At 37.5% G+C, this 25,927-nt stretch overlaps 1 protein-coding gene across 1 annotated transcript in view; it reads left to right on the forward strand.

Annotated features, from left to right (window-relative positions):
• Window positions 1-25,927, forward strand: part of SPATA16 (spermatogenesis associated 16) — a 272,485-nt gene that overhangs the window by 185,010 nt on the left and 61,548 nt on the right. Inside the window, 1 exon segment of the mRNA XM_052645324.1 lies at window positions 23,064-23,211. Within this exon segment, the coding sequence (XP_052501284.1) occupies window positions 23,064-23,211 (148 nt within the window).

Consider the following 25,927-nt stretch of genomic DNA (forward strand, 5'->3'; position numbering starts at 1 on the left):
TTTGTTTCAGAACTCACATGAAACGAGTACAGAGAAATCCCACTAAATGGGGGCAAGCTGCCTGGTCAGCTCATTCCCCACCTTGACTGTTCTTTTTAAATTCTTTCTTTCTTTGAGCCACAAACCCCTTTGAGAATCTCATTCAATTAACGAGACTCCACCTAGAAACAATACTCAGAAACACACACACAGGAAACAAAATGTGCTTTTTATCTCATTGCATTGGAAATTGATCTACACATAGTTGCTAAAACGTCAATGACAGGGAATTATGGTTTTCTCACAGCTGTGAAAAGGTTGTACACTTTTTGGGAATAAACCAATACATCATATTTGACATTGCAGCAATGTCTGTGTTTCTTCTTAATAGCAGTAAGAGGTAAAATCCTGATTCACGAAATCTCTGATAGCAAATGGAGTCTGAGCTCCTGTAGCTCACAGTATCTCATATGGAGCATGCATCAAGAAATACCAAAATTCATGTTACATCATTGTCCTCAAGTCCATGAGATTATCTTTATTAACTTCATATTATCAAGGTTATCTACATCAGCAATTTGTTTCAATTTTAATTTCATCTAGACAAAGAGTGACCTTCATAATAAATAAGCCTTCTGCAGAGTTTCTATAGATTTTTTGTCCCTAGAAACACTCAAGACTTTGTCAGTCTCACCTCCAGTATTAGAAAATTCAGATTTCTATCTAAATGAGCCACCTCATTTAGAATAACAGCTCGATAAAAACAAAACAAACAAACAAAACAAACAAAAAAAAAAACACCCCACTGTTCTTCAATAGTATCTCTGATAGCGAATTCAACATTTCAATCAAAAGGTTTGACTCATTTTTGTGATGAAGATATGAGACATTATAAAGCTAGTCCTGGAGTGAACTTCTCACATCCAATTTGTTCTAAGAAGGGACTTTCTTTTCTCTTAAAAAATTTAAAAGAATTAACCAAATCAAATTTCTTCTCAATCTCTTCTCTGGATTGCCAACAAACTTCTCTAGTAGAAAAGAACCTCATGGTGTGCTCCTGTATCTTGACAAAGGTTTACTGAAAAGGCACTGATTCGAGTTCTTGGCTCTGAGGAAGTTTAAGACTTTCACAGCAGTGGGAAGACCTCTTTGGGGATTGCTGGAAGGGCTGTTGACACTAACACAAGCCCATGTAAAAAGGCTGACATGTGGAGCATCTTTCCTCAGTGAAGCAGCAGAAGCTGAGATAGTGCCAACATCTCGGGTCCTCCATCTGTGCAGAGAATACCAAGACTCCCCATCCAATCCAAGTTGTGCTTGGCATTGAAATGTGTACCATCTTAAAGATATCAATGGCCTAAATGGTTTCCAAGGAGGGCTCACCAAAAAGGAATATTTCTTTGGTGTAATAAGTCTCCTTTCAAAAGACAAGATCAGGAGCTGGCTGCCCCGAGAGACAAAAGATTTTCCCCAGGCACATGCTGGAGGAAGACAGTGCACCATCTGTGATCCCCTAAGACCCTTCCATGGCTCTCAGGGGTCACAGACCACAGGACTAGACTCTTGCACTGCTCCTTCTCTTTGCAACAGCCCTATTTCTCTTTGGTATTGGGCCTAACAGGAGAAATTTACTGCTTCCAGCGCTCAAAGCAAAAAATAGCACCCAAAATGTTAGTGTCATATAGTGCCTCCCGAGACTGCACTGCAGCCATTCAAGCTTGAAATCTTTCCATTCCAGTGTCTCCAGACTCCTCCTAAGTTAGTGGGTAGCTTTCTTCTTTACTCTCAAATTGTATCTGTCATTCCTATTCAGTGAGCACCTATTTATCGAGCACTTATTAGCCACTGTATGTTAAACACCATGCTAGGCATTGGATATACAGCAGTGAGCAAAATAGACATCACCTTGTCTTCAAAACTATATGTTCTAGCACAAAATATTTACCAAAAAAAAACCCAGTACTTAAATTAGACATAATTTCTTAATCTATTTTTCTTCCACAATACCATCAAAGTTCCATTACAGTTTGACATGAAACTCAGACCAAAAAAAGAGAATATTTTTGTATGTTATTTTGTATGCAGTTTTAAAATTCAGTTGTTTATGATATTTCAACAAATATATGTGTGTGTGTGTGTGTGTGTGTGTGAAGTTCAGAATTGTAGACAACTTCTGTGCTATAGTTGAGTTTGAGATTCATCAGAATATTTCAAGAAGGTCGCAGTTTTCCAAGAGTCCTTTGTCTCATTGGTTTCTACGTTCACAGATGTCTTCATGCAGCTTCCAAGGTTTTAGCTATTAGCTTCTTCTTTCAAAAGTGGTTGATCAGGGTAGCAACAATCTAATGGATTTCTCTGGCTAATCAGAGAATGATGTGGAATATCTTTACAATGAACAGAAGCTGATCTCTCAGAGTAATTTTTTCACTCCTGTTCTTTTTCTTCTTGATACTGCAAAATCATCCCAATATTAGTCATTCACCTAATAAAAACTTATGATTTCTCAACTTCAGAATAAAAATAAAATCTTCAACATGAAATTATAGGCAAAGTAATGTCAAGGAACCACAAAATTTTTTATTATCTTTAACAAAACACCTACATATTCTAGAGAAGGAAAAAAAACATGTGTTCTCTCCAAAGATGTGCTTCCCTGTGAAAAAATTTTCCACAGAAGGAACAAAATAGAAATACCACATGAGCATTTCTCTTAAGCAGCCTATATTTATAGTTTATTTATTTATTTATTTATTTGACCTGTCAGGCAGAGTTTATAAAATATTTGAGCAAGGAACTTCTGAGTATAACCCAGGGTATACAGTATTTGGATTAGATATCATCTGAGAAACACCAAAGCAACTCACCTAAAAAATATTTTCCATATGAATTGCCATATATTATGCTTAAATTCCAACCATTTGGCATAAAGGCTGTAGTCATCCCCTAGTAATATGAAACAGAAATTTTATCTGGAAGTGTTTAACTCACTAAAGGGTGACACAATTGTGGGAATTAGTCTGAGACTTTCCTAGTCTCTTTGGAAACATGAAAACAGACAGAACCTTGAGGGAACAAGATGTGGAAGGAAAGGTAAACTCTGACGAGGAAAGGTAACAATGTCCTGGAGTACAGGGAGTGCGGACTGAGCAGAAGGACCTCACATAGCGCAGGATGTGTTGTACTTTACTCTGCGAAGGAAAGAAAGCAAATGGAAGCAGGTAATACAGAGCAGTAGAACCAAGTCAAACCTCAGACTCACAAGATATAACTTCTAGGTCCAATGCTAGGATTCAACTTTGGATAAGTCACTTCATTGCTGTGTTAATCAGCTACTGCTACAACAATGCTGTGTAACAAATCACTCCACAGCTCTGACTTATAATAATAAGCAGGTCAGCTTGAGTTTGACTGATGTAGGCTGGGCTTGGCTATGCTGCAGAGAAGCCTCCACGTGTCTCATCCTCCTTAGACCAATGGCTGCCTGATGTTTTTTTCTTATGGCAAAATGCAGGATTCTAAGAGAGAAAGAAAAACCATATAAGAACATTTCAAAGCTCTGCCCACACCTTGCTTGCTAACATCCCTTAAGTCAAAGAAAACCATGTGCTTAAGCCCAAGGACAAGATTCTTCTGCTTACTGAAAGTCATGACAACCCTGTTGATATGATATTGCTATAGCTGTGCTGTGCTTAGTTGTGTCTGACTCTCTGCGAACCCATGGACTATAGCCCGTCAGACTCCTGGGATGAGAGCCTGTCTACGGGATCAGGGAAGTGCCATGATATTGCTATAGAGAGGGCAGAAATCAAGACCAGCAACTCTGTCTACCATAGCACTCTAGACTTCTAGTTTCCGCTACTATATGATGAGGAAGTTGGGTTAGGTCAATGGTTAAACATTGACCTAACACTGGTCTAGTGACCACTGCATTAGAGACACCTGGGAAAACATTCAAAGTATTAGATTCCCCAGAGTTGGGTGAGATCCTGAAAATCATATTTTCCTACTGCCCCCCTACTAGGTGATTCTACTGCACAACTGTGGGCTAGATGGTCTCCAAGACCATTAGTAACTTTTAAAGTTAATGACCAACTTAATTTACAATAAAGTTTATGTAGGGCTTACCTAGGTGCAAAGGTAGAGTGGCAGATGACCTGCACAAGTAATGCTGCCTATCTGACAATGTGACTGATATAACCCACAAGCCCCAGATTTCTGCCCCCTTCAGTCTTTCCACTATGTACACTAGAAGCCTCCAGTAAGTGAGGCAAACTGTGCTTCCCATTTTTAAAGATCAACAACTGCTCTCCCCTTCTTGCCCCTTACTCACAATGTAAATCATTGTGACTAATGCCCATTGTGAGTGATGCCCTCCTATCAAAAGCAGACTCTGTGGCTTCCTCAGGATCCTTTCCTGCACTCAGTGCTACATCGAGGCCACAATGGGGCTACAATATTTTTCAGTCACTTGCCTACAAAGAGATCTGTCCATTAAGCGAAGCAATATGACAATTGTCATTTTATGAATTCTTGTATTTTTCAGTTAGATGACAGGCTAAAGAGGAAATGTCCAAATTGAGATGAGAGGTAAAAGAGAGCTTCTTTTCCTGGGTCTTGGAAAAAAGATAAATGTAGAAATGAATTTCTCATCTAATTATTCATTTCTGTTTATATATTCTTTAATGATATGTTTCTATGGTTACCAGCGTTGTTAAACGCTGCCTGTGTTTCATTTTGCTTTGATGCTATTTGAGGTAGTATGCCAGCAGAAGAGGTTCACTTGTAAATGAAAGATGTGATTTAGGCATGTATTTGATCCAAGGTTGCGTGTTCTCATGAAGGAGACAGTGACCGTGACATCATTTTATGTTTATATAGTTCTGTGTAGTTTTTCTATTAATGTTCTGTGAGTATCCCAGGGACTAAGAAGGAAGAAAGAAAGTAAAGAAAGAAAGGAAGAAGGAAGAGAGAGAAGGAGGGAGGGATGGAGGAAGGAATCTGAAACATATATGTATTAAATTCATGCATACGTATCAGAACTATATATACATATACACACACATATATATAGTACATATCTATCTGGCAACCCACTCCAGTATTCTTGCCTGGAAAATCCCATGGACAGAGGAGCCTGGTTGGCTACTGTTCATGGGGTCTCAAAGAGTCGGACACGACTGAGCGACTTCACTACTACTACTATCTGTATATACAGTTCACATCGGTACTCTGTGTGTGTGTGTGTGTGTGTGTGTGTGTGTGTGTGTGTGTGTGTGTGTGTGTGATGGCATTGATTTGGCAAGACTGCCAAGTAGGTGAGGTTGTTTTTCACCTGCCCCATCCTTCCTTTCTCCCCACACCATCCCCCCTCCTCTATCCCACATGTACATGTCAAAAGCCAAAGCTTTCTTTGAAAAAATGAGTCAAACACTCAATTACTTTACCTCGGTGTGAAATCTACTCAGAGTGTCACCTTTTAGTAGTTTTCCTGCCTTTGGAATCCTATTTCTCACTGAGAAATAAACAGCTTTGTCTCCTGCCAAAACAATGTCAGGCATCCAGATCATGCAAGAATGGGTGGACATAGCCTCAGAAAGTAGCCTCCAGAGGGCTGCACACTTGTACCTCAGCCCTATCTATCTGCAAGTTGATATTTCAACCTTCATAGAAAAGAGTGGCATCAGAGGAGATGGAGCATGTTCAGGTGATAACCGATGCAAGGAACCCAAACCTTGTGCTCTGTGAAAACCTAGAAGGGTGGTAGGAAGGGGTGGGAGATGGGAGGGAGATTCAAGAGGGAAGAGACATATATATACCTATGACTGATTTGTGTTGATGTGTAGCAGAAACCAACACATATTGTAAAGTAATTGTCGTCCAACTAAAAATAAAACGAAAACGAGTGGCATCATATCAAACAAGAAAATAATCCTCAGCCACTTCAGAGAAATATTTATTTAAGCACTCTTCTTCAGAACTATATATATACATATAATATTTTTTTTCATGGTGCTGGTTTGGTTTTGCAGTAATACCCACAGATGATAACATAGAGTCAGCTTTTCCTTTTCTTTTTTCTCTTCTAAAAAGCTTTTTGGGTTTCCGACAGTTCTTAGGGGAGAAAAAAGTGACCTCTAAATTTCTTTTCATTTTCCTTCATTTGAGAATGATGTGAGTTTCAGAGATCTAAGGCAATTTGAGCCTTCTTTTACTTGAACAAATTCAGGTATAACTATTTAATTCCCCCAAATCCTGTGGCTATTCTGCTAGGTGGCCATGAGGTTATTTTATTTACATAGAGGCTTTGCCTTCCAGTTCAAATTTGTGAACATGTGGATTCCTTCTTTGTTTTTGTTTGCATCTGAAAATCAAAAATTGCTATGAGCAAAACCAATTTTAGAAGAGTTTATGGTTATATTTTATATTTCCCATAGATTTTATGGGTTATTGATTTATAAGCTTGCAGAGAAATTGAGGTCACTGTTTTTTTTAGCAGTTGGAAATGTGGAATAACTATTCCATGAAATCATGAAATTTTTTAAGCTATGTTCACCCAGGTATGAGATAATCTGTAAAATGCAAAGCTTTTAATGTTTTTATTTATATTCAGCCATCCTTCTGATGGTATTGCACAGCAATTAAAAATAGATTCTCCCCTTTTCTTGAATTCATCTGATTGTACTTTCTTCACTAATTTGTGAAGATTGCCTGTTCTACTTGGGTACAGTTTCTGGTGGAATTATTTTCTTTTTCATAATTTCCCCTTTTCCAAATAATGAGACCTTGGCATTTCAAATGTCAACCTTTAACGTGTAGCATGATATACTTTTTCTCAGGATCACAAAGTAACTGTTAAACGAATCTATTTTTATCCAAGAAAAGCACAGGTGCTATTTCATACAGCACAGTCTCAATTAGGAGTCAACAGCCTATGAGAGACAAAAACCTCCAGAAGACCTTAGGAGAATTATTTCAAGCCCAACCCTAAAGGGATGGAAAACATCATAACTAACGTGGCAAGTCTTCATTTCATTTATCTTTCATTAGGTAGAGGTTGGCCCGCTTTAAGATTAACATATGACACGAAGCAGAGAGAAATCTTTTGACTGGACACAGGTAACCTGGAATACAGTGGCAGGTCTCTTGAAGATAGCATCGCATTTCTTTTCACATCACTGGAAGCTGGATTTTGTTACTGTTGTCACAGAGTGTGTGTGGGTATACATGTATTCTCGGAAGTGTCTATGTATGTGTATGTCATACACTGTGACAGTTCTGTTGCATTTCTCAGATGTAGTTATCCCCCTCCTGAGATTTCCCGATGATGAGAAGTCATATATAGGAGGACTCCATGGACTATAACCCTCCAGGCTCCTCTGTCCATGGGATTCTCCAGGCAAGAATATTGGAGTGGGCAGCCATATCCTTCTCTAGGGGATCTTCCCAACCCAGGGATCAAAACTGCATTGCAGGCAGATTCTTTACCGTCTGAGCCACCTGGGAAGCCCATATGGAAGGACACTTGCCCCATATTAATCATCTTCCTGCACCCTGTTGTCTTCTAAACTATAAGGCCCTCTGTGAGGAGCTACAGCCCAGAAAAGATTAATGAAAGCCAAATTAAAGATATAAGAATGAAAAAGAATAGGTGTATGGTATGCAGGCAAGGGTGAAACTTGAGGGAGAAAAGACATTACCAGGATGAGGAGTCCACCCAAAGTCTACTACTTTGAGTACTAGACTCCAGCACAATAAAGACGCATCTCTACTTGACATTGTGATCCCTATTACTGGATTCCAACATCAAAATCCCTCCTAAGTCCTCCAGGGCCATGGAGCTATTAGCTCCCAAGACAAGTAGTTCTTTCATCGGAAGGCTCTGCTAAAACGTTTTTCTCTTCTACTAAGGGTTCTCATGTTTATAATCCTATCTTAATCCCAAATGGGGCTACAGACTTCATTGATGAGCCCATATGGCACAGATGGCTCAGAACACAAGCTCTGACTGATACACAACTGGCTTGAATCCCAGCTCTGTCACAAAGTAGCCGTGTGAACTACTGCATGTTATAACAGATAAAGAGTGAGGTTTTCTCATCTGTAAAGTGGGATGATAATGCTTATTTTTCAGTGCTGACTCAACAAATAGAATAATTTATCTACAGCACTCAGCCAAGGTACAGTGAACATATTCAAATAATAAAAATGTGTTTTCCGTATTTATCAACGAATTAAATAAAAATCTACACAGGCAGAGTCCAAGAGCAGGTTGCACTCTGGTGCAGAGTCAGTTCATATAACTGACATTTTGTCTCCAAGTTTTAAACATCTTTGGATTCTTTCAACTTCGTCTACAATATACCTTTTTTTCAAGGGTGTCCTTGATTTTTCCACTGAAAGTTATCTTTCATAGTGGCCCAAGAGACAAATATATATGTGTGTGTGTGTGTGTGTGTACACACACGTATATATATATATATATATATATACACATATATGTAAAAAGCAGTACAAGCCTGGAAACCCTGTTACCAAGTTCTTGTCCCCATATTACCATTACTCAGCTGTGAAACACCAGTCAAGAAATATAATCAAAAAACCACATACATAGAATAGGGAAAGGAATACCTACTTTCATACAACTAAACGAAGCATAGAGATGAAACACACAACAACAAAAAGGGTTCCAAACCATGTTGGCATCCACCACTGAACACAGGAGCTAAAGCTCATTAGTAATACCCAGTAATGAAATAATTACCTGTAATACAGCTATGTATTCATGTGATACCTTTTGGTGATTCATTTTAAGGCATCAAGAATAAAAGCTCTGTGGCATCCTAAACAGTCTGGAGGCTGCTGAAACCCACACTTGTAGCTCTGAGTTTCTATCAGCTGGTGTTTCTCTAATGTGCATGTAGAAAATTATTCAGGGTCTTTAGTACAAGAACATGCTTTATATTCTATTTACAAATTATTTGTGCTTTGCCATTAAATAAGTTAGACCAACCCAAGCACATTATTGACTTCCCCATTAAGAAGCCTTTCATTTAATTTCTGTAAATGTTTCTCTTTGAGAAAGGCATGTTAATTGATAGCATATCCTAAATCTAATCAGCAGCCTGTAGACAAAACACTCTTACTGTGGCCAGTAGGAGTGAAGGATGAATACTCTAGGCTAGGATTATTGTTGTGAAGAGGACCTTGACCTGGTTTAGTCTTAATGTGGTCCATTTATTTCTTTGTTAGCATCAGAGTCAAATTATCCTTGTTTTTGATGACAAGAATAAAACAGTCATGAAAAAAGGAAATGAAAGCAATACTTGATCTTATAATTCTAGGAAATAATCTATTTACAAAGATAAAAATTCTCTCAGTGTAAGAGAAAGCACTGGTTTCAGAGACTTGGGTTCTTGTCTTACTTCCATCTCTAATTTTGTGACTGCAAGTGAGTCACCAGAACTAACAAGAGCCTCAGTTTCCTTGGTTATAAAGTTGAATGATCTTAAAATAATATCTTACATCCCTTCCATCTCTTTTGTTTCATGCTGAAGAGGCATGGAAATAAAATTTTATTATGAAATATAAATGATTAAAAACAAATACAGGGTAAATTTTGGCCACTAAGTGCTCAAGTTATTCAGCTAATGGAGGCATATATATAATCAAAACCTTAACCCTAACCAGACTGGACAGTGAACAGTGGAATACATTTACACACAAAATATGTGGATATATATACATATATAGTTATATGTTCTAAAATCCTATAACACTCACATAAACTGCAAAACTAAGGAAATATTTCATACTTTAAAATGGTAGTTCTTGTGACTGTTTTAAACAAGACAGGTTGCAAAGTAGAGAATTCAAAATTGCTATATAAAAATGTGTTTTCCTTGGTACAAGTAACCTGTTCATACAATGTTTGGTAATTTCCAGAAAACACAAATAAAACTTTAAATGCTTATATTTAAACTGCATGAAGATATTTTCAATGTTCATATCACTGAGCTAATAAATGTAATGGAAAAGCTGCCAAATATTCCTTTATACTAGAAAAATATACAACTTACAATGAAGGTTGCTTAATGAAAGAACTCTCATAAATCCAAGGCAATATTTCTGCATTAAAATGTTGATTATCAGGGCAGGGCAAACTATTATATATTTTATTCTGACATATCATTATATTAATAAAATTATCATTAAAATCTCAATCCTGGCTAGTTTCTAAATGATACTATGAAGCAGTTTATAGGTAAGTCTCAAGGCAAGATATTCTGCTCCTTAAGAAAATCTACTCTTTAGATTAAATCTAAATTTCAAAAAAGTTGAAGTCTTTCAAATTAAATTCATATATATTTAAAAAGGATTCAGTTTGAAAAATATTGCTCAACAATTTCATTTTTCTGTTCTCTAGAAAATCCTAGGTATCCATTCCAAATTTCATCATTATTAAAATAATGACAAAGAGCCATATTAACCACTAAGGACTAAAGGTTTCCATCTCAATCATTTATAGCTTTCAAATATAGCATTGGTTCCTTTGAATCTAATAGTGTCAACTGAAGATAAAACAATACAATCATAATATTCATCCACTAGGATGAATCCACTTACTTAGATGGACTTTAGGAAAATTAAAGCATAAGATATATAAAAACATTTATCACACTGCTAACTGAGAAGTTATTTCATCTTAAAATATCTTTTTTCTTTACTTTTTTAAAATAATACATAAGACTTAGTAGAAAAAATGGATTATGAGATATTCCAATTTTCCTTTAATAGTGTTTGTGTATTAAGGTAGACCAACTACTACAACAAACAACTCCAGGGCATCCCTGGTGGATCCATGGTAAAGAATCCACCTGCCAAAGCAGGAGACACGGGTTCCTTCCCTGGTCCAGGAAGATCCCACACGCCACGGAGCAGCTAAGTCCATGTGCCACAACTATTGAGCCTGGATGACTCATCCACTGAGCCCATGCACCCTAAAGCCTGTGTTCCTCAACGAGAGAAGCCCCCACGATGATAAGCCGGCACACCGCGACTAGAGAGTATGCCCGCGCGCTGCAACTAGACTAAAGCCCCCGCAGCAGCAAAGACCCAGCACAGCCCCAAAACAAAATAAATCCATACATTAAATTAAATAGCAAAATAAATATATACATTAAATTATTTTTTTAAAACCTCCAAAATTCTAGTAACTTAATAAATGTTGATTTCTCACTTACAGTACAGTCCAATATGGGTGTTCCTGGCTGATTGTCCGTCCTCCAGTCAGCAACAGGAGAACCCGTACTCCTTCCATCCTGTAACTCCATCTTCATCCACATCCTGGGAGTCTTCCTCTCTAGGTAGCTGATAAGGAAAGAAAATAGAAGATCATACTAGGCAAGTTTAATGGGCTGAATTTGGAAAGAATATCATTCCTGCCTACATTTCATTGGCCCTCACTCAGCCACATGGCCACACCTAACTTCAAGGGAAAATGCCTAACCAGGTGTCTAGGAGACGGGTAGGTAGGTAGATAAATAGATCAATATATGTTCTAAAGTTCTGCAGCACTCACACATGCTGCAAAATTGAATTAAATGCTTCAGAATTTAAGATGATATGTCTATTATGGCTGTTTTAAACACAAGGATAAAGCTGAGGAAATAAAAACATAATTTTCCAAAGAGAATGTGAAATATAATATGTGAAAACCTAATTCTAAATTCTATAAAATTAAAAAGCTGTTAATCCTTAGAAAAGTCACTTATGCCTCTCCAAGTCACTTAAGCCATCTGCAATTCAGTGAATTGAACTGGAAAATTCCCAAGATTCCTTCCAGATTTAATCCTGTAAGTAAAGCAATTCACTGCAATTATGGGCAACCCCAATAAAGGGAACATTAAAGGAATTATTTGATAATAATCTATAATAACTTCATCACATTTTCTAATTAGCAGTGACAGGAATTCTACTCACTGAACCACCATCATTGGACACATAGTTAAAAGGTTACAATTTATCCAAATCCTCCAGAAAAAAAAAGGGGGGGGGGGGAATTTTATAATCCCATCATCCTGGAAATGTCTGAGGTTTATGGTTACTGCAAGATTTATCCTGGGCGCTTTAAGTCCTCTTAAAAATTTACCAGGAAGAATCAATCCACTTGGATTTAGAAGAAGGAGATAAATTTTGTTTCTTTTCTTTTTCGCTAGTCATCTTTTTCCGCTACTTTGATTGCTTTTTCCTTTATTCTTAATAGAGTATCTCTCTTCCCTATCTCTCCTGGTCTTTCTTGGTTTACAATTATCCTGGGCAAGTTGATTTCTGAAGTAGCAAACGCTCTTTTTTGCTTAGCTAAAGTATAAGGAGAAATTATTATGTTACTGTTTGTAGAGGAAGTGAGCTGCCCACACACACTCTTGGTTTGTATAACTATAATCTTTAAAACTTGATAACATGAGGATAACAATAGAGAATTATTAGGACTCCCAAATGTGAACACCTAATTTCAAAGCTTCTTTTTGTGTAGCAGCAAAGAAAGCAAAATTAATAGCAATGCACACAATAGCAGGTCATGCAAACAATCCCCATTGCAAACTGCTCCCCATGCAAACAATCCCCATGCAAACAATCCCCATGATTGCGCTCCCCATTCTCTGCATACGTGAGACATTTATTGACATCAGAAAACCTCACACATTGGGAAAGAATGACACAACTGCAGAAAATTCTTGTCAAGTTAAAAACGACCATTTGAAATCTGCCTTCATTTTCAGTGCGCTTACTTTTTTTTTTTTTTTTTTTTACAAACTTCAATTTCTCATCTCTGTTTTCAAAACCAAGGAAAATCTTTGACTGGTGGTAAAAAGTAAATCAAAATTTATATTTTAATATCTATCATTATTATAAAATATCCCAGTTAAAAAAAATTTCTGCATTTAAAATCTTCAGTTTGCCCACATTAGATTATTCATTAAAATCTACAAACAATAAATACTGATGAAGTTATGGAGAAGGGAAAACTCTTCTACACTGCTAGTGGAAATGTAAATTGGTGCAGCCACCATGGAGAAAACTAAAAGTTGCCATATGATTTAGCAATCCTGCTCCTGGGCATATATCCAAGCAAAGCTACAATTCAAAAAGATACATCCACCCCTATGCTCATAGCAGCATTATTCACAACAGCCACAACATGGAAACAAACTAAATGTCCATCATCAGATGAATGGATAAAGATGTGGTACATATATACAATGGAATACTACTTGGCCATAAAAAATAATGAAATAATGCCATTTGCAGCAATATCAGTGGACCTAGAGATTGTAATATTAAGTGAAGTAAGTCAGAAAGAGAAAGCAAATACCATATGATATCACTAATATCTGGAATCTAAAATATAACACAGGACTTCCCTGGTGGCTCAGTGGTGAAAAATCCACCTGTCAATGCTGGAGACATGAGTTCGATCCCTGGTCCAGGAAGATCCCACAAGCTATGGAGGAACTAAGCCCATGTGCCAAAACTATTGAACCTGTGCTCCAGAGCCCAGGAGGCAGAAGTACTGAGCCCACACGCCACAACTATTGAAGTCCATGAACCCTGGAGCCCATGCTTTGCAACAAGAGAAGCCACCACAGTGAGAAGCCTGCACACAGCAACCACGGTACCCTCTACTCTCCACAACTAGAGAAAATGGAGACAGCTGTCTTCATGCAGCAATAAAGACACAGCACAGCCAAAATTAAATAAATAAATTATATATTACTGCTAAGTCACTTCAGTAGTGTCCGACTCTGTGTGACCCCATAGACGGCAGCCCACCAGGCTCCTCCGTCCCTGGGATTCTCCAGGCAAGAACACTGGAGTGGGTTGCCATTGCCTTCTCCAATGCATGAAAGTGAAAAGTGAAAGTGAAGTCGCTCAGTCATGTCCGACCCTCAGCGACCCCATGGACTGCAGCCTTCCAGGCTCTTCCATCCATGGGATTTTCCAGGCAGGAGTACTGGAGTGGGGTGCCATTGCCTTCTCATATATATATATGACACAAATAAACTTGTCTATGAAACAGAAACAGACTCACATAGAGAACAGACCTGTGATTGCTGGGGGAGGAAGGTGCAGGGAGGAATGGATTGGGAGTTTGGGATCAGCAGATGTGAACTGTTATAATAGTGAATGGATAAACAGCAAGGTCCTACTGTATAACACAGGGAGCTATATTCAATATCCTGTGATAAACCACAGTGGAAAAGAAAATGGAAAAAATGTATATGTACATATACATATATAAGTGAATCACTTTACTGTACAGGAGAAATACAACATTGTAAATCAACTATGTGCTTACTCACTAAGCCATTGCTCACTCTTTGCGACTCCATGGACTATAACCCGCCAGGCTCCTCTGTGCATGGAATTTTCCAGGAAAGAATACTGGAGTAGTTGCCATTTCCTTTTCCAGGGGATCTTCCCCACCCAGGGATCAAACTCCCATCTCCTACAGCTCCTGCATTGTAGGCAGATTCTTTACCACCAGTGTCACCTACTTCAATAAAATAATTTTTTTTTTAAAAATGGACATAGATTGCTCATGAAAAACAAGCCCAATTCTAAGTTATTATTGCCATCACAAAATGAAAACCTGATATTTTGGTGACCAACGAAAAACAATAAAAAAATTCCCACTGTTTTAAATAATAATAATTATAGTAATAACAAGTATTTTAAAGCTAAATTTTTCTAGACTACTTCACAAATAAATTAGTTAACAATATAGCAGAAATGTTACGTTTGTGTGTATACATTTATATTTTAAATATATGTTTTTAAGACTTTATATGTAAATATATATTTAAAATTACACTGTAATATTTCTTCTTGGGGCTGTAGTAATTTCATCTGAAAAAGTGTCTCCACTGAAAATTCAATTTTATTCTTACACACTCTGCTTGCTCACTCACTTCTTTACTCATCTTCAAGATGGAGAGCAGAAGCCTCAACAGAACCCCAATTCTATTGACTCTGAGTGAAGAGAGAGGGAGGGTATATACTCCAGCATATACCCTCCTGAGTGGAGAACACCGTGAAAGCCTGCATGCCATGTCTTGAGCACTAAGCCAAGAGCACAATGCCTTAAACAAGCAGATCAAACTGTCATGAAAACCACTCTTCTGCCACTTACAAAAAAAAAAGCTGGTGTAGGCTCTTGGGCACGAGTCTTCCTGTCCTGCTGTGCGATGGCTTAAAGGCAAAGCTATTCTGCCAGCATCACTTAAGCTGCCAGCAATTGGAAGAGAAATGGGATGGAGAGAATGTTTTCTTCTGTCTTGGTCTTACTGGGATACTGTTAATACCTTTCTGGGAGCAAAGTAGAGGATTAAATACCTTCACTAAAATTATTTGATTCAGAATTTAAAGCAACATATCCTTCACCAAGATATTCAGAGAGACCGCCAGAAAGGCTATTTGGATATTAGGAAGTGTTATGAGCTGAACCATGTCCCCTGCAAAATTCATATGCTAGTCCTAACCCCAAGCTGTAGATGGTGATTGTATTTGCAAATAGGGTCTTTAAAGAGGTAATTAAGTTAAAATGAGGTATTTAAATGGGATTTAATTCAATTTAAAGCCTTTGACTGTGTGGATCACAACAAACTGTGGAAAGCTCTTAAAGAGATGGGAACCCAAAACAATAAAGTAAATGATAATGGGATCATACTTAACAATAATTACCTTAAATGTAAATGGGTTGAACGCCCCAACCAAAAGGCAAAGACTGGCCGAATGGATACAAAAACAAGACCCCTCTATATGCTGCTTACAAGAGACCCACCTCAAAACAAGGGACACATACAGACTGAAAGTGAAGGGCTGGAAAAAGATATACCACGCAAATAGAGACCAAAAGAAAGCAGGAGTGGCAATACTCATATCCGATAAAATAGACTTTAAAACAAAGGCTGTGAAAAGAGACAAAGAAGGCCACTACATAATGATCAAAGGATCAATCCAAGAAGAAGATATAACAATTATAAATATATATGCACCCAATATAGGAGCACTGCAATATGTAAGACAAATGCTAACAAGTATGAAAGGGGAAATCAACAATAACACAATAATAGTGGGAGACTTTAATACCCCACTCACACCTATGGACAGATCAACTAAACAGAAAATTAACAAAGAAACGCAAACTTTAAATGATACATTAGATCAATTAGACCTAATTGATATCTATAGGACATTTCACCCCAAAACAATGAATTTCACCTTTTTTTTAAGTGCTCATGGAACCTTCTCCAGGATAGATCACATCCTGGGCCATAAATCTAAACTTGATAAATTCAAAAAAATCGAAATCATTCCAAGCATCTTTTCTGACCATAATGCATTAAGATTAGATCTCAATTACAGGAGAAAAACTACTAAAAATTCCAACATATGGAGGTTGAACAACACACTTCTGAATAACCAACAAATCACAGAAGAAATCAAAAAAGAAATCAAAATATCCATAGAAACTAATGAAAATGAAAACACAACAACCCAAAACCTGTGGGACACTATAAAAGCAGTGCTAAGAGGAAAGTTCACAGCAATACAGGCATACCTCAAGAAACAAGAAAAAAGTCAAATAAATAACCTAACTCTACAACTAAAGCAACTAGAAAAGGAAGAACTGGAGAACCCCAGAGTTAGTAGAAGGAAAGAAATCTTAAAAATTAGGGCAGAAATAAATGCAAAAGAAACAAAAGAGACCATAGCAAAAATCAACAAAGCCAAAAGCTGGTTCTTTGAAAGGATAAATAAAATTGACAAACCACTAGCCAGACTCATCAAGAAGCAAAGAGAGAAAAATCAAATCAATAAAATTAGAAATGAAAATGGAGAGATCACAACAGACAACACAGAAATACAAAGGATCATAAGAGACTACTATCAGCAGTTGTATGCCAATAAAATGGACAACGTGGAAGAAATGGACAAATTCTTAGAAAAGTACAATTTTCCAAAACTGAACCAGGAAGAAATAGAAAGTCTTAACAGACCCATCACAAGCACGGAAATTGAAACTGTAATCAGAAATCTTCCAGGAAACAAAAGCCCAGGTCCAGACGGCTTCACAGCTGAATTCTACCAAAAATTTCGAGAAGAGCTAACACCTATCGTACTCAAACTCTTCCAGAAAATTGCAGAGGAAGGTAAACTTCCAAGCTCATTCTATGAGGCCACCATCACCCTAATACCAAAACCTGACAAAGATGTCACAAAAAAAGAAAACTACAGGCCAATATCACTGATGAACATAGATGCAAAAATCCTCAACAAAATTCTAGCAATCAGAATCCAACAACACATTAAAAAGATCATACACCATGACCAAGTGGGCTTTATCCCAGGGATGCAAGGATTCTTCAATATCCACAAATCAATCAATGTAATTCACCACATTAACAAATTGAAAAATAAAAACCATATGATTATCTCAATAGATGCAGAGAAGGCCTTTGACAAAATTCAACATCCATTTATGATAAAAACTCTCCAGAAAGCAGGAATAGAAGGAACATACCTCAACATAATAAAAGCTATATATGACAAACCCACAGCAAACATTATCCTCAATGGTGAAAAATTGAAAGCATTTCCCCTAAAGTCAGGAACAAGACAAGGGTGCCCACTTTCACCGCTACTATTCAACATAGTTCTGGAAGTTTTGGCCACAGCAATCAGAGCAGAAAAAGAAATAAAAGGAATCCAAATTGGAAAAGAAGAAGTAAAACTCTCACTGTTTGCAGATGACATGATCCTCTACATGGAAAACCCTAAAGACTCCACCAGAAAATTACTAGAGCTCATCAATGAATATAGTAAAGTTGCAGGATATAAAATCAACACACAGAAATCCCTTGCATTCCTATACACCAATAATGAGAAAGTAGAAAAAGAAATTAAGGAAACAATTCCATTCACCATTGCAACGAAAAGAATAAAATACTTAGGAATATATCTACCCAAAGAAACTAAAGACCTATATATAGAAAACTATAAAACACTGATGAAAGAAATCAAAGAGGACACTAATAGATGGAGAAATATACCGTGTTCATGGATTGGAAGAATCAATATAGTGAAAATGAGTATACTACCCAAAGCAATTTACAAATTCAATGCAATCCCTATCAAGCTACCAGCCATATTTTTCACAGAACTAGAACAAATAATTTCAAGATTTGTATGGAAATACAAAAAACCTCGAATTGCCAAAGCAATCTTGAGAAAGAAGAATGGAACTGGAGGAATCAACTTGCCTGACTTCAGGCTCTACTACAAAGCCACAGTCATCAAAACAGTATGGTACTGGCACAAAGACAGACATATAGATCAATGGAACAAAATAGAAAGCCCAGAGATAAATCCACACACATATGGACACCTTATCTTTGACAAAGGAGGCAAGAATATACAATGGAGTAAAGACAATCTCTTTAACAAGTGGTGCTGGGAAAACTGGTCAACCACTTGTAAAAGAAGGAAACTAGATCACTTTCTAACACCGCACACAAAAATAAACTCAAAATGGATTAAAGATCTAAATGTAAGACCAGAAACTATAAAACTCCTAGAGGAGAACATAGGCAAAACACTCTCAGACATAAATCACAGCAGGATCCTCTATGATCCACCTCCCAGAATTCTGGAAATAAAAGCAAAAATAAACAAATGGGATCTAATTAAAATTAAAAGCTTCTGCACAACAAAGGAAAATATCAGCAAGGTGAAAAGACAGCCTTCTGAATGGGAGAAAATAATAGCAAATGAAGCAACTGACAAACAACTAATCTCAAAAATATACAAGCAACTTATGCAGCTCAATTCCAGAAAAATAAATGACCCAATCAAAAAATGGGCCAAAGAACTAAATAGACATTTCTCCAAAGAAGACATACGGATGGCTAACAAACACATGAAAAGATGCTCAACATCACTCATTATCAGAGAAATGCAAATCAAAACCACAATGAGGTACCACTTCACACCAGTCAGAATGGCTGCGATCCAAAAATCTGCAAGCAATAAATGCTGGAGAGGGTGTGGAGAAAAGGGAACCCTCCTACACTGTTGGTGGGAATGCAAACTAGTACAGCCACTATGGAGAACAGTGTGGAGATTCCTTAAAAAATTGCAAATAGAACTGCCTTATGACCCAGCAATCCCACTGCTGGGCATACACACCGAGGAAACCAGAATTGAAAGAGACACATGTACCCCAATGTTCATCGCAGCACTGATTATAATAGCCAGGACATGGAAACAACCTAGATGTCCATCAGCAGATGAATGGATAAGAAAGCAGTGGTACATATACACAATGGAGTATTACTCAGCCATTAAAAAGAATTCATTTGAATCAGTTCTGATGAGATGGATGAAACTGGAGCCGATTATACAGAGTGAAGTAAGCCAGAAAGAAAAACACCAATACAGTATACTAACACATATATATGGAATTTAGAAAGATGGCAATGACGACCCTGTATGCAAGACAGAAAAAAAAGACGCAGCTGTGTATAACGGACTTTTGGACTCAGAGGGAGAGGGAGAGGGTGGGATGATTTGGGAGAATGGCATTCTATCATGTATACTATCATGTAAGAATTGAATTGCTAGTCTATGTCTGACGCAGGATACAGCATGCTTGGGGCTGGTGCATGGGGATGACCCACAGAGATGTTATGGGGAGGGAGGTGGGAGGGGGGTTCATGTTTGGGAACACATGTAAGAATTAAAGATTTTAAAATTAAAAAAATAAAAAACTTAATACTAAAAAAAAAACAAAAAAAAAAACAAAAAAAAAATAAAATTGAATAAATAAAAATAAATAAATAAATAAATAAAGAGATGGGAATACCAGACCATCTTACCTATCTCCTGAGAAACCTGTTGGCTGGTCAAAAAGCAACAGTTAAAACCGGACTGGTTCAAAATTGGGAAAGGAGTACAACAGGGCTGTCTGTTGTCTCCCTGTTTGTTTAACTCATACGCTGAGCACATTATGAGAAATGCCCTGCTGGATGAGTTATAAGCTGGAATCAAGATAGGTGGGAGAAATGTCAACAACCTCAGATATGCAGATGATACCACTCTAGTGGCAGAAAGTGAAGGGAAACTAAAAAGCCTCTTGATGAGGATGAAAGAGGAGAGTGAAAAGACTGGCTTAAACCTCAACATTCAAAAAGCTAAGATCATGGCATCCAGTCCCACCACTTCATGGCAAATAGACAGGGAATTAGACTCCTAAATCATTGCAGAAGGTGACTTCAGCCATGAAATTAAAAGACGCTAGCTCCTTGGAAGAAAAGCTATGATAAACCTAGACAGCATATTAAAAAGCAGAAACATCACTTTGCCAACAAAGGTCCATATAGGCAAAGCTATGGTTTTTCTAGTAGTCATGTACAGATGTGAGAGCTGGTTCATAAAGAAGGCTAAGTGCCAAAAATTGATGCCTTCGAACTATCGGGCTGGAGAAGACTCCTGAGAGTTCCTTAGACAGCAAGGAGATCAAACCAGTCACCCTTAAAGGAAATCAACCCTGAATACTCATTGGAAGGGCTAATGCTGAAGCAGAAGTTCCAGTATTTTGGACATCTGATGTAAACAACCAACTCTTTGGAAAAATCCCTGATGTTGGGAAAAGAAGAAGAGGGTGTCAGAGGATGAGATGGCTGGATGGCATCCCTATGCAATTGATATGAATTTGGGCAAACTCCAGAAAGTGGTGAGTGACAGGGAGGCCTGGCATGCTGCAGCCCATGGGGTTACAAAGGGTCAGACACGACTGGGTGACTGAACACCAACAATCCAATATGACCAGTGTAAGAGGAGATTAGAATACAGACATACACAGAGGGAAAAACACGTAAAGTCACAGGGGAAGGTACCTCGCCATCTACTAGCCAAAGAGAGAGGTCTAAAAAGAAATCAACCCTGCAGACACCTGGATCTCAGACTTTTAGCCACTGGAACGGGAACTGTGATAAAATAAATTTATGTTGTTTCAGCCACCCAGTCTGTGAAACTTTGTTATGGCAGCCCTAGCAAACTCACACAGGAACTAGGAGCCTACAAAAGGCAGTGGAGGCAGATCAACACCTTAGAACTGAGATCTAGAACAGCTTCCTTCTTCAGCACCTCACTCCACATGAATCCAGGTACAACTACTTACCTTCTTGGTCTGGACAGGCCATCCCAGAATTAGTTGCACCAATAAATATATTCCAGCATATTCCATGTTCCAGCAGTAAACAATGAAGCACGAAGCTGGAGAAAATATTCTCCGACCCAATATAAAGTATATTTATTTTTGTTGGAAGACCAGAACCTGATACCTAAACAGCTTGAGTCCTTAATCCACATTTCTGAATTCCAGATCTGCTGCCTGCATTGCGCTTTGTAAGCCTTCCATCGTTGCATCCAGGCCTCAGCATCCCGACCTGCTGCACTCTCAGAATCCACTGCTTCATAACCCATGGCTACCTCCATCTAATTGCTGGCTCTGGATTAGGCATCACAGTCATATTCTTTGTTCCCCTCCCAGTTCTTCAAACCTGTAAAGGACAGTCTTATGGACAAGTTCTTTCCTTCAACCATTCAGAAATTTGCCCCACAACAAATTTAAGTTGTAAGTTAGAAAACTGATCATAGAGGCCATTTGGAGTCACTGAGGAATGACGTAGGATATCAACAAGTTAAATTCAGTCTCTCAGTTTAAAATCAACTCCTTACTGAGTTTAATATTAGCCTAAAACTTGTTTAACAATACACCATCCCGGTAATACGGAGAAGGCGATGGCACCCCACTCCAGTACTCTTGCCTGGAAAATCCCATGGACGGAGGAGCCTAGTAGGCTGCAGTCCATGGCGTCGCGAAGATTCGGACACAACTGAGTGACTTCACTTTCACTTTTCACTTTCATGCATTGGAGAAGGAAATGGCAGCCTACTCCAGTGTTCTTGCCTGGAGAATCCCAAGGACAGGGGAGCCTGGTGGGCTGCCGTCTATGGGGTCACACAGAGTCAGACACGACTGAAGCGACTTAGCAGCAGCAGCAGCAGCATGCCGGTAATAATAAAGTTGCTGTTTGTTAAATGATTTTCTTTGTTGGAAACTTCAAATCTATTATTTTTCCTTATTGGTTGTTGACACTCTGAGTTCTCAGGGGAAAAACTATTCCTATAAGTATATATGAATTTTTATAATATTCTTTTATGCTATTTTCAGAAAAATGAGATAACTATAGACAGTTCCACTTTTTATTCAACTGTTAAAGCTTGTTAGAAGGAAAAGTTGTAGGAAAGGAATAAATTCCTTTTTAAAACTTCACATAACTTCCCTTTTGGTCTGTTTCAAATAGTAATGGACCTTGTTAAAACAGGAAGCTCTGGGTGATGACAAGTTTTATCAAGAATGGTACCATACATGAACAAAGAAAATTTAAAGAAATTCTTAAATAGCTGAATCCATCTCAAATGGCTCAACCATTGTGATCTGCAGGGAAGGAAAGCTTTACTAGGAGGGAAATGAGAAGGTTTTTTTTATACCTCCAAAAGACTTTGCCAGGTATTGGAAGAAGAAAAATATAGTTTGTCTAGCTTGTCAGGTTATTTATAGACAATACTTAAATCTAGATATTTTAATTACTTTTTTAAAGAACAAATTGCTCATCAGTGTCTGTTCATAAGATAATTATATTAAAGAATTTTATGTTTCAAACCAAGCTAAAAATGACACCTCAGAAAATAGAATTTTTATTTTTATCTTAAAGCAAGCTCAGTTTAGAGGTGTCTGTTTACAAACTTTCTCCATTTAATTGGTTTTCCTAATATGAAAGAGTATTTCCAGAACTAATTAAAAGTTCACTCTAATGAATATTCAAGACCAAAATGTTATCTCTGCAGTACAGTATATAGATTTTTAAATCATCCATAAAGGTAATTATATTTTTTTTACATTCTTAAAAAGTCATATATTGTTATTGATGCCAAATGGGTTATTTGCTTTCTCTTAGGCCATGATTGAGGAAGCCATCACCAGAGCGGAATCTTTCTCAGTTATGTACACACCATTTGCAACAAAAATCAGAGCTGATAAAATAGAAAAAGTAAAAGAAGTTTTCACAAAAATTCATCCTGCATACGTGGAGTATATTTACACAGGTAAGAATCAGTATCTTCAAAGTATCAGCTGACACTTTATTTTCATAAAAAAAAAAAAACAAATACAGGGATGTTTCTGACTTTTGTTATTTCAGTTTTAAGAAATTTTTTTTTAAATAATCTGTTGAGTTGAAAGGCTATGGTTTTTCCAGTGGTCATGTATGGATGTGAGAGTTGGACTGTGAAGAAAGCTGCATGCTGAACAATTGATGCTTTTGAACTGTGGTGTTGGAGAAGACTCTTGAGAGTCCCTTGGACTGCAAGGAGATCCAACCAGTCCATCCTAACAGAGATCAGTCCTGGGTGTTACGGTCCAAAGAATCGGATATGACTGAGCGACTGAATTGACTGACTGACTGACTGACTATCAGTGTGATACGGAGGAACTAGTTTTCAAAATTCTGAATTCTTCTGTAGGTAACAAAATGGTTATATGCAATTGCCCAATATATGAAATAGAGACAGCACCGTGTTTACTAAAATTTTGTTACTCATTTGAAGCAAGAAAGTCAGTGCAACCTTCAATTAGATATCAAGACACCACCCAAAAAAGCCCCTTTAAAAAGACACTAGCCTAATAAGAATTGATGCTTTTGAACTGTGGTGTTGGAGAAGACTCTTGAGAGTCCCTTGGACTGCGAGGAGATCCAGCCAGTCCATCCTAAAGGAGATCAGTCCTGGGTGTTCAATGGAAGGAGTGATGCTAAGGCTGAAACTCCAACACTTTGGCTACCTCATGCGAAGAGTTGACTCATTGGAAAAGACCCTGATGCTGGGAGGGATAGGGGACAGGAGGAGAAGGGGCGACAGGATGAGGTGGCTGGATGGCATCACTGACTCGATGCACATGAGTTTGGGTGAACTCCGGGGGTTGGTGATGAACAGCGAGGCCTGGCATGCTGCGATTCTTGGGGTCGCAAAGAGTCTGACATGACTGAGCGACTGAACTGAACTGAACTGAGTTGAAATAGAAAGTGATTTCCAGGTTTTATGTAGAGCTAGCCTTATAGGTCTAGTGTAATATCCCTTGTGTCATCGGTCATGTTTCTTTTTTTAAGAGGAGAGGTAACACTTAGAAACTGTAAGATTTTTAAAAAAAAAATGAAGGAGTAACTTGTGTAAAATGTCACCTTTTTTCATATCCTTCATCAGTAGACTAGGTGATTCCAGTATTTCCTGAAGATGAAATTTTTTCTCTAGTCCCTTCTCTTTTTATTTTCCTTGCTCCATTTATCTCATGCCTCAAATGCCCCTCTTTTTTTTTTTTTAAAAATGTTCTTCAGCCACTGGTATCCAAAGGAGACCTGGATAGTCAAGTATATACAAAGAACTCAACACTGGTGGTGTTCTTTTTTGCTCTTTTTGTCTCTGGAAGCCAATTGCTTTTATTCACTCAATACTTTCTACTATGTTCCAAATGTTATTCTAAATTAAGAATTTTCTTGTATTAAATTAAGAGCCAATCCCTAACGGGGATAGAAATATCTGGTTATCTAAGATACTAAGAGTTGTCAAAAGCTTTTGTTATTGCTGTTTTACTGTCTTTAAATCATTGACTCAAAACAATATTAAAGACCATTTTGTTACTTTCAAAATTAAAAACCCATCAACAATGACTACCATGTTAAGCAAAATCTCTCAGTACATACACCTAATATTGTATCTTCCTGTTAAGTCCCCTGCATTCCTTTTGTTAGGGTTTTAGAGTCAAATCACTGATTTATATGATTAATAACATACTCCATTAGTGATCAGTTTTAAGGTGCCAGCTACTCAACATTCATTATCTCTTGTTACTCTCATAACTCAAGTGACTAAGATGATTCTCATGTAGAAATGAGAACGATAACCAGAAGAAACAAACAGTTTTTCCAAAGATATGCAGAAAACCACCACATCAGTGGCAGCGAGCCTTGGATTCGAACCCATGTCATCGCATTGGGGTACCTTATTTCCATCTGATAGAAGCCAAGATGGGATGAAAGCATTAACTTTAGGTCCTATGGAATCTGTTTCTTCCACAATGCCCCCAGCTCTTCAGAAAAAAAAGATATTTTTAGCATGGGGATGACCCACAGAGATGTTATGGGGAGGGAGGTGGGAGGGGGGTTCATGTTTGGGAACACATGTAAGAATTAAAGATTTTAAAATTAAAAAAATAAAAAACTATAATAAAAAAAAAGATAAACAGTAAAACCTTAAGGAACAATGAAAATTTGAAGGCATAGAAAGAGAAGAAATCACATGCTATAATGACTACTCATGCTGATTTACTTAATTTGAGCATTCTGAGGAGAATAGATAAAAATATTTCAGAACTCACAATTTTTGCTAATTGTTATAAATCACTTATCATTTTGTTATGGATATCTTCAGAGGGTTTGGGGAGGAAAAGAGTGAAATCAATTATGTCAATCTAGAATCATGGAAAATTAATAAGATTCAGTTATTTCCACATCTGCTCTCAGATCCATTGGTAATGAAGAGGGATTCATTGAGGAGATCACCGATTTGCCAATTTCTCTACTGGTAGAATAAATTTAGTTATATTTAACCTACTTCATAGAGAAGTTATGAAGATTAATTAATACTTAGGAAGCAGTGTTGCCACTGAGGATTTAAAAACAATAAAAACATTAGTGAGACAGATTCATGTCTCATGTGACTCCATCAAACTTGTTATCAAGATGAATTATGATTTGTTGGCAAGGCGATT

The sequence above is a fragment of the Budorcas taxicolor genome, chromosome 1 (genome assembly GCF_023091745.1).
Source record: "Budorcas taxicolor isolate Tak-1 chromosome 1, Takin1.1, whole genome shotgun sequence".
Classification (NCBI taxonomy): Eukaryota; Metazoa; Chordata; class Mammalia; order Artiodactyla; family Bovidae; genus Budorcas; species Budorcas taxicolor.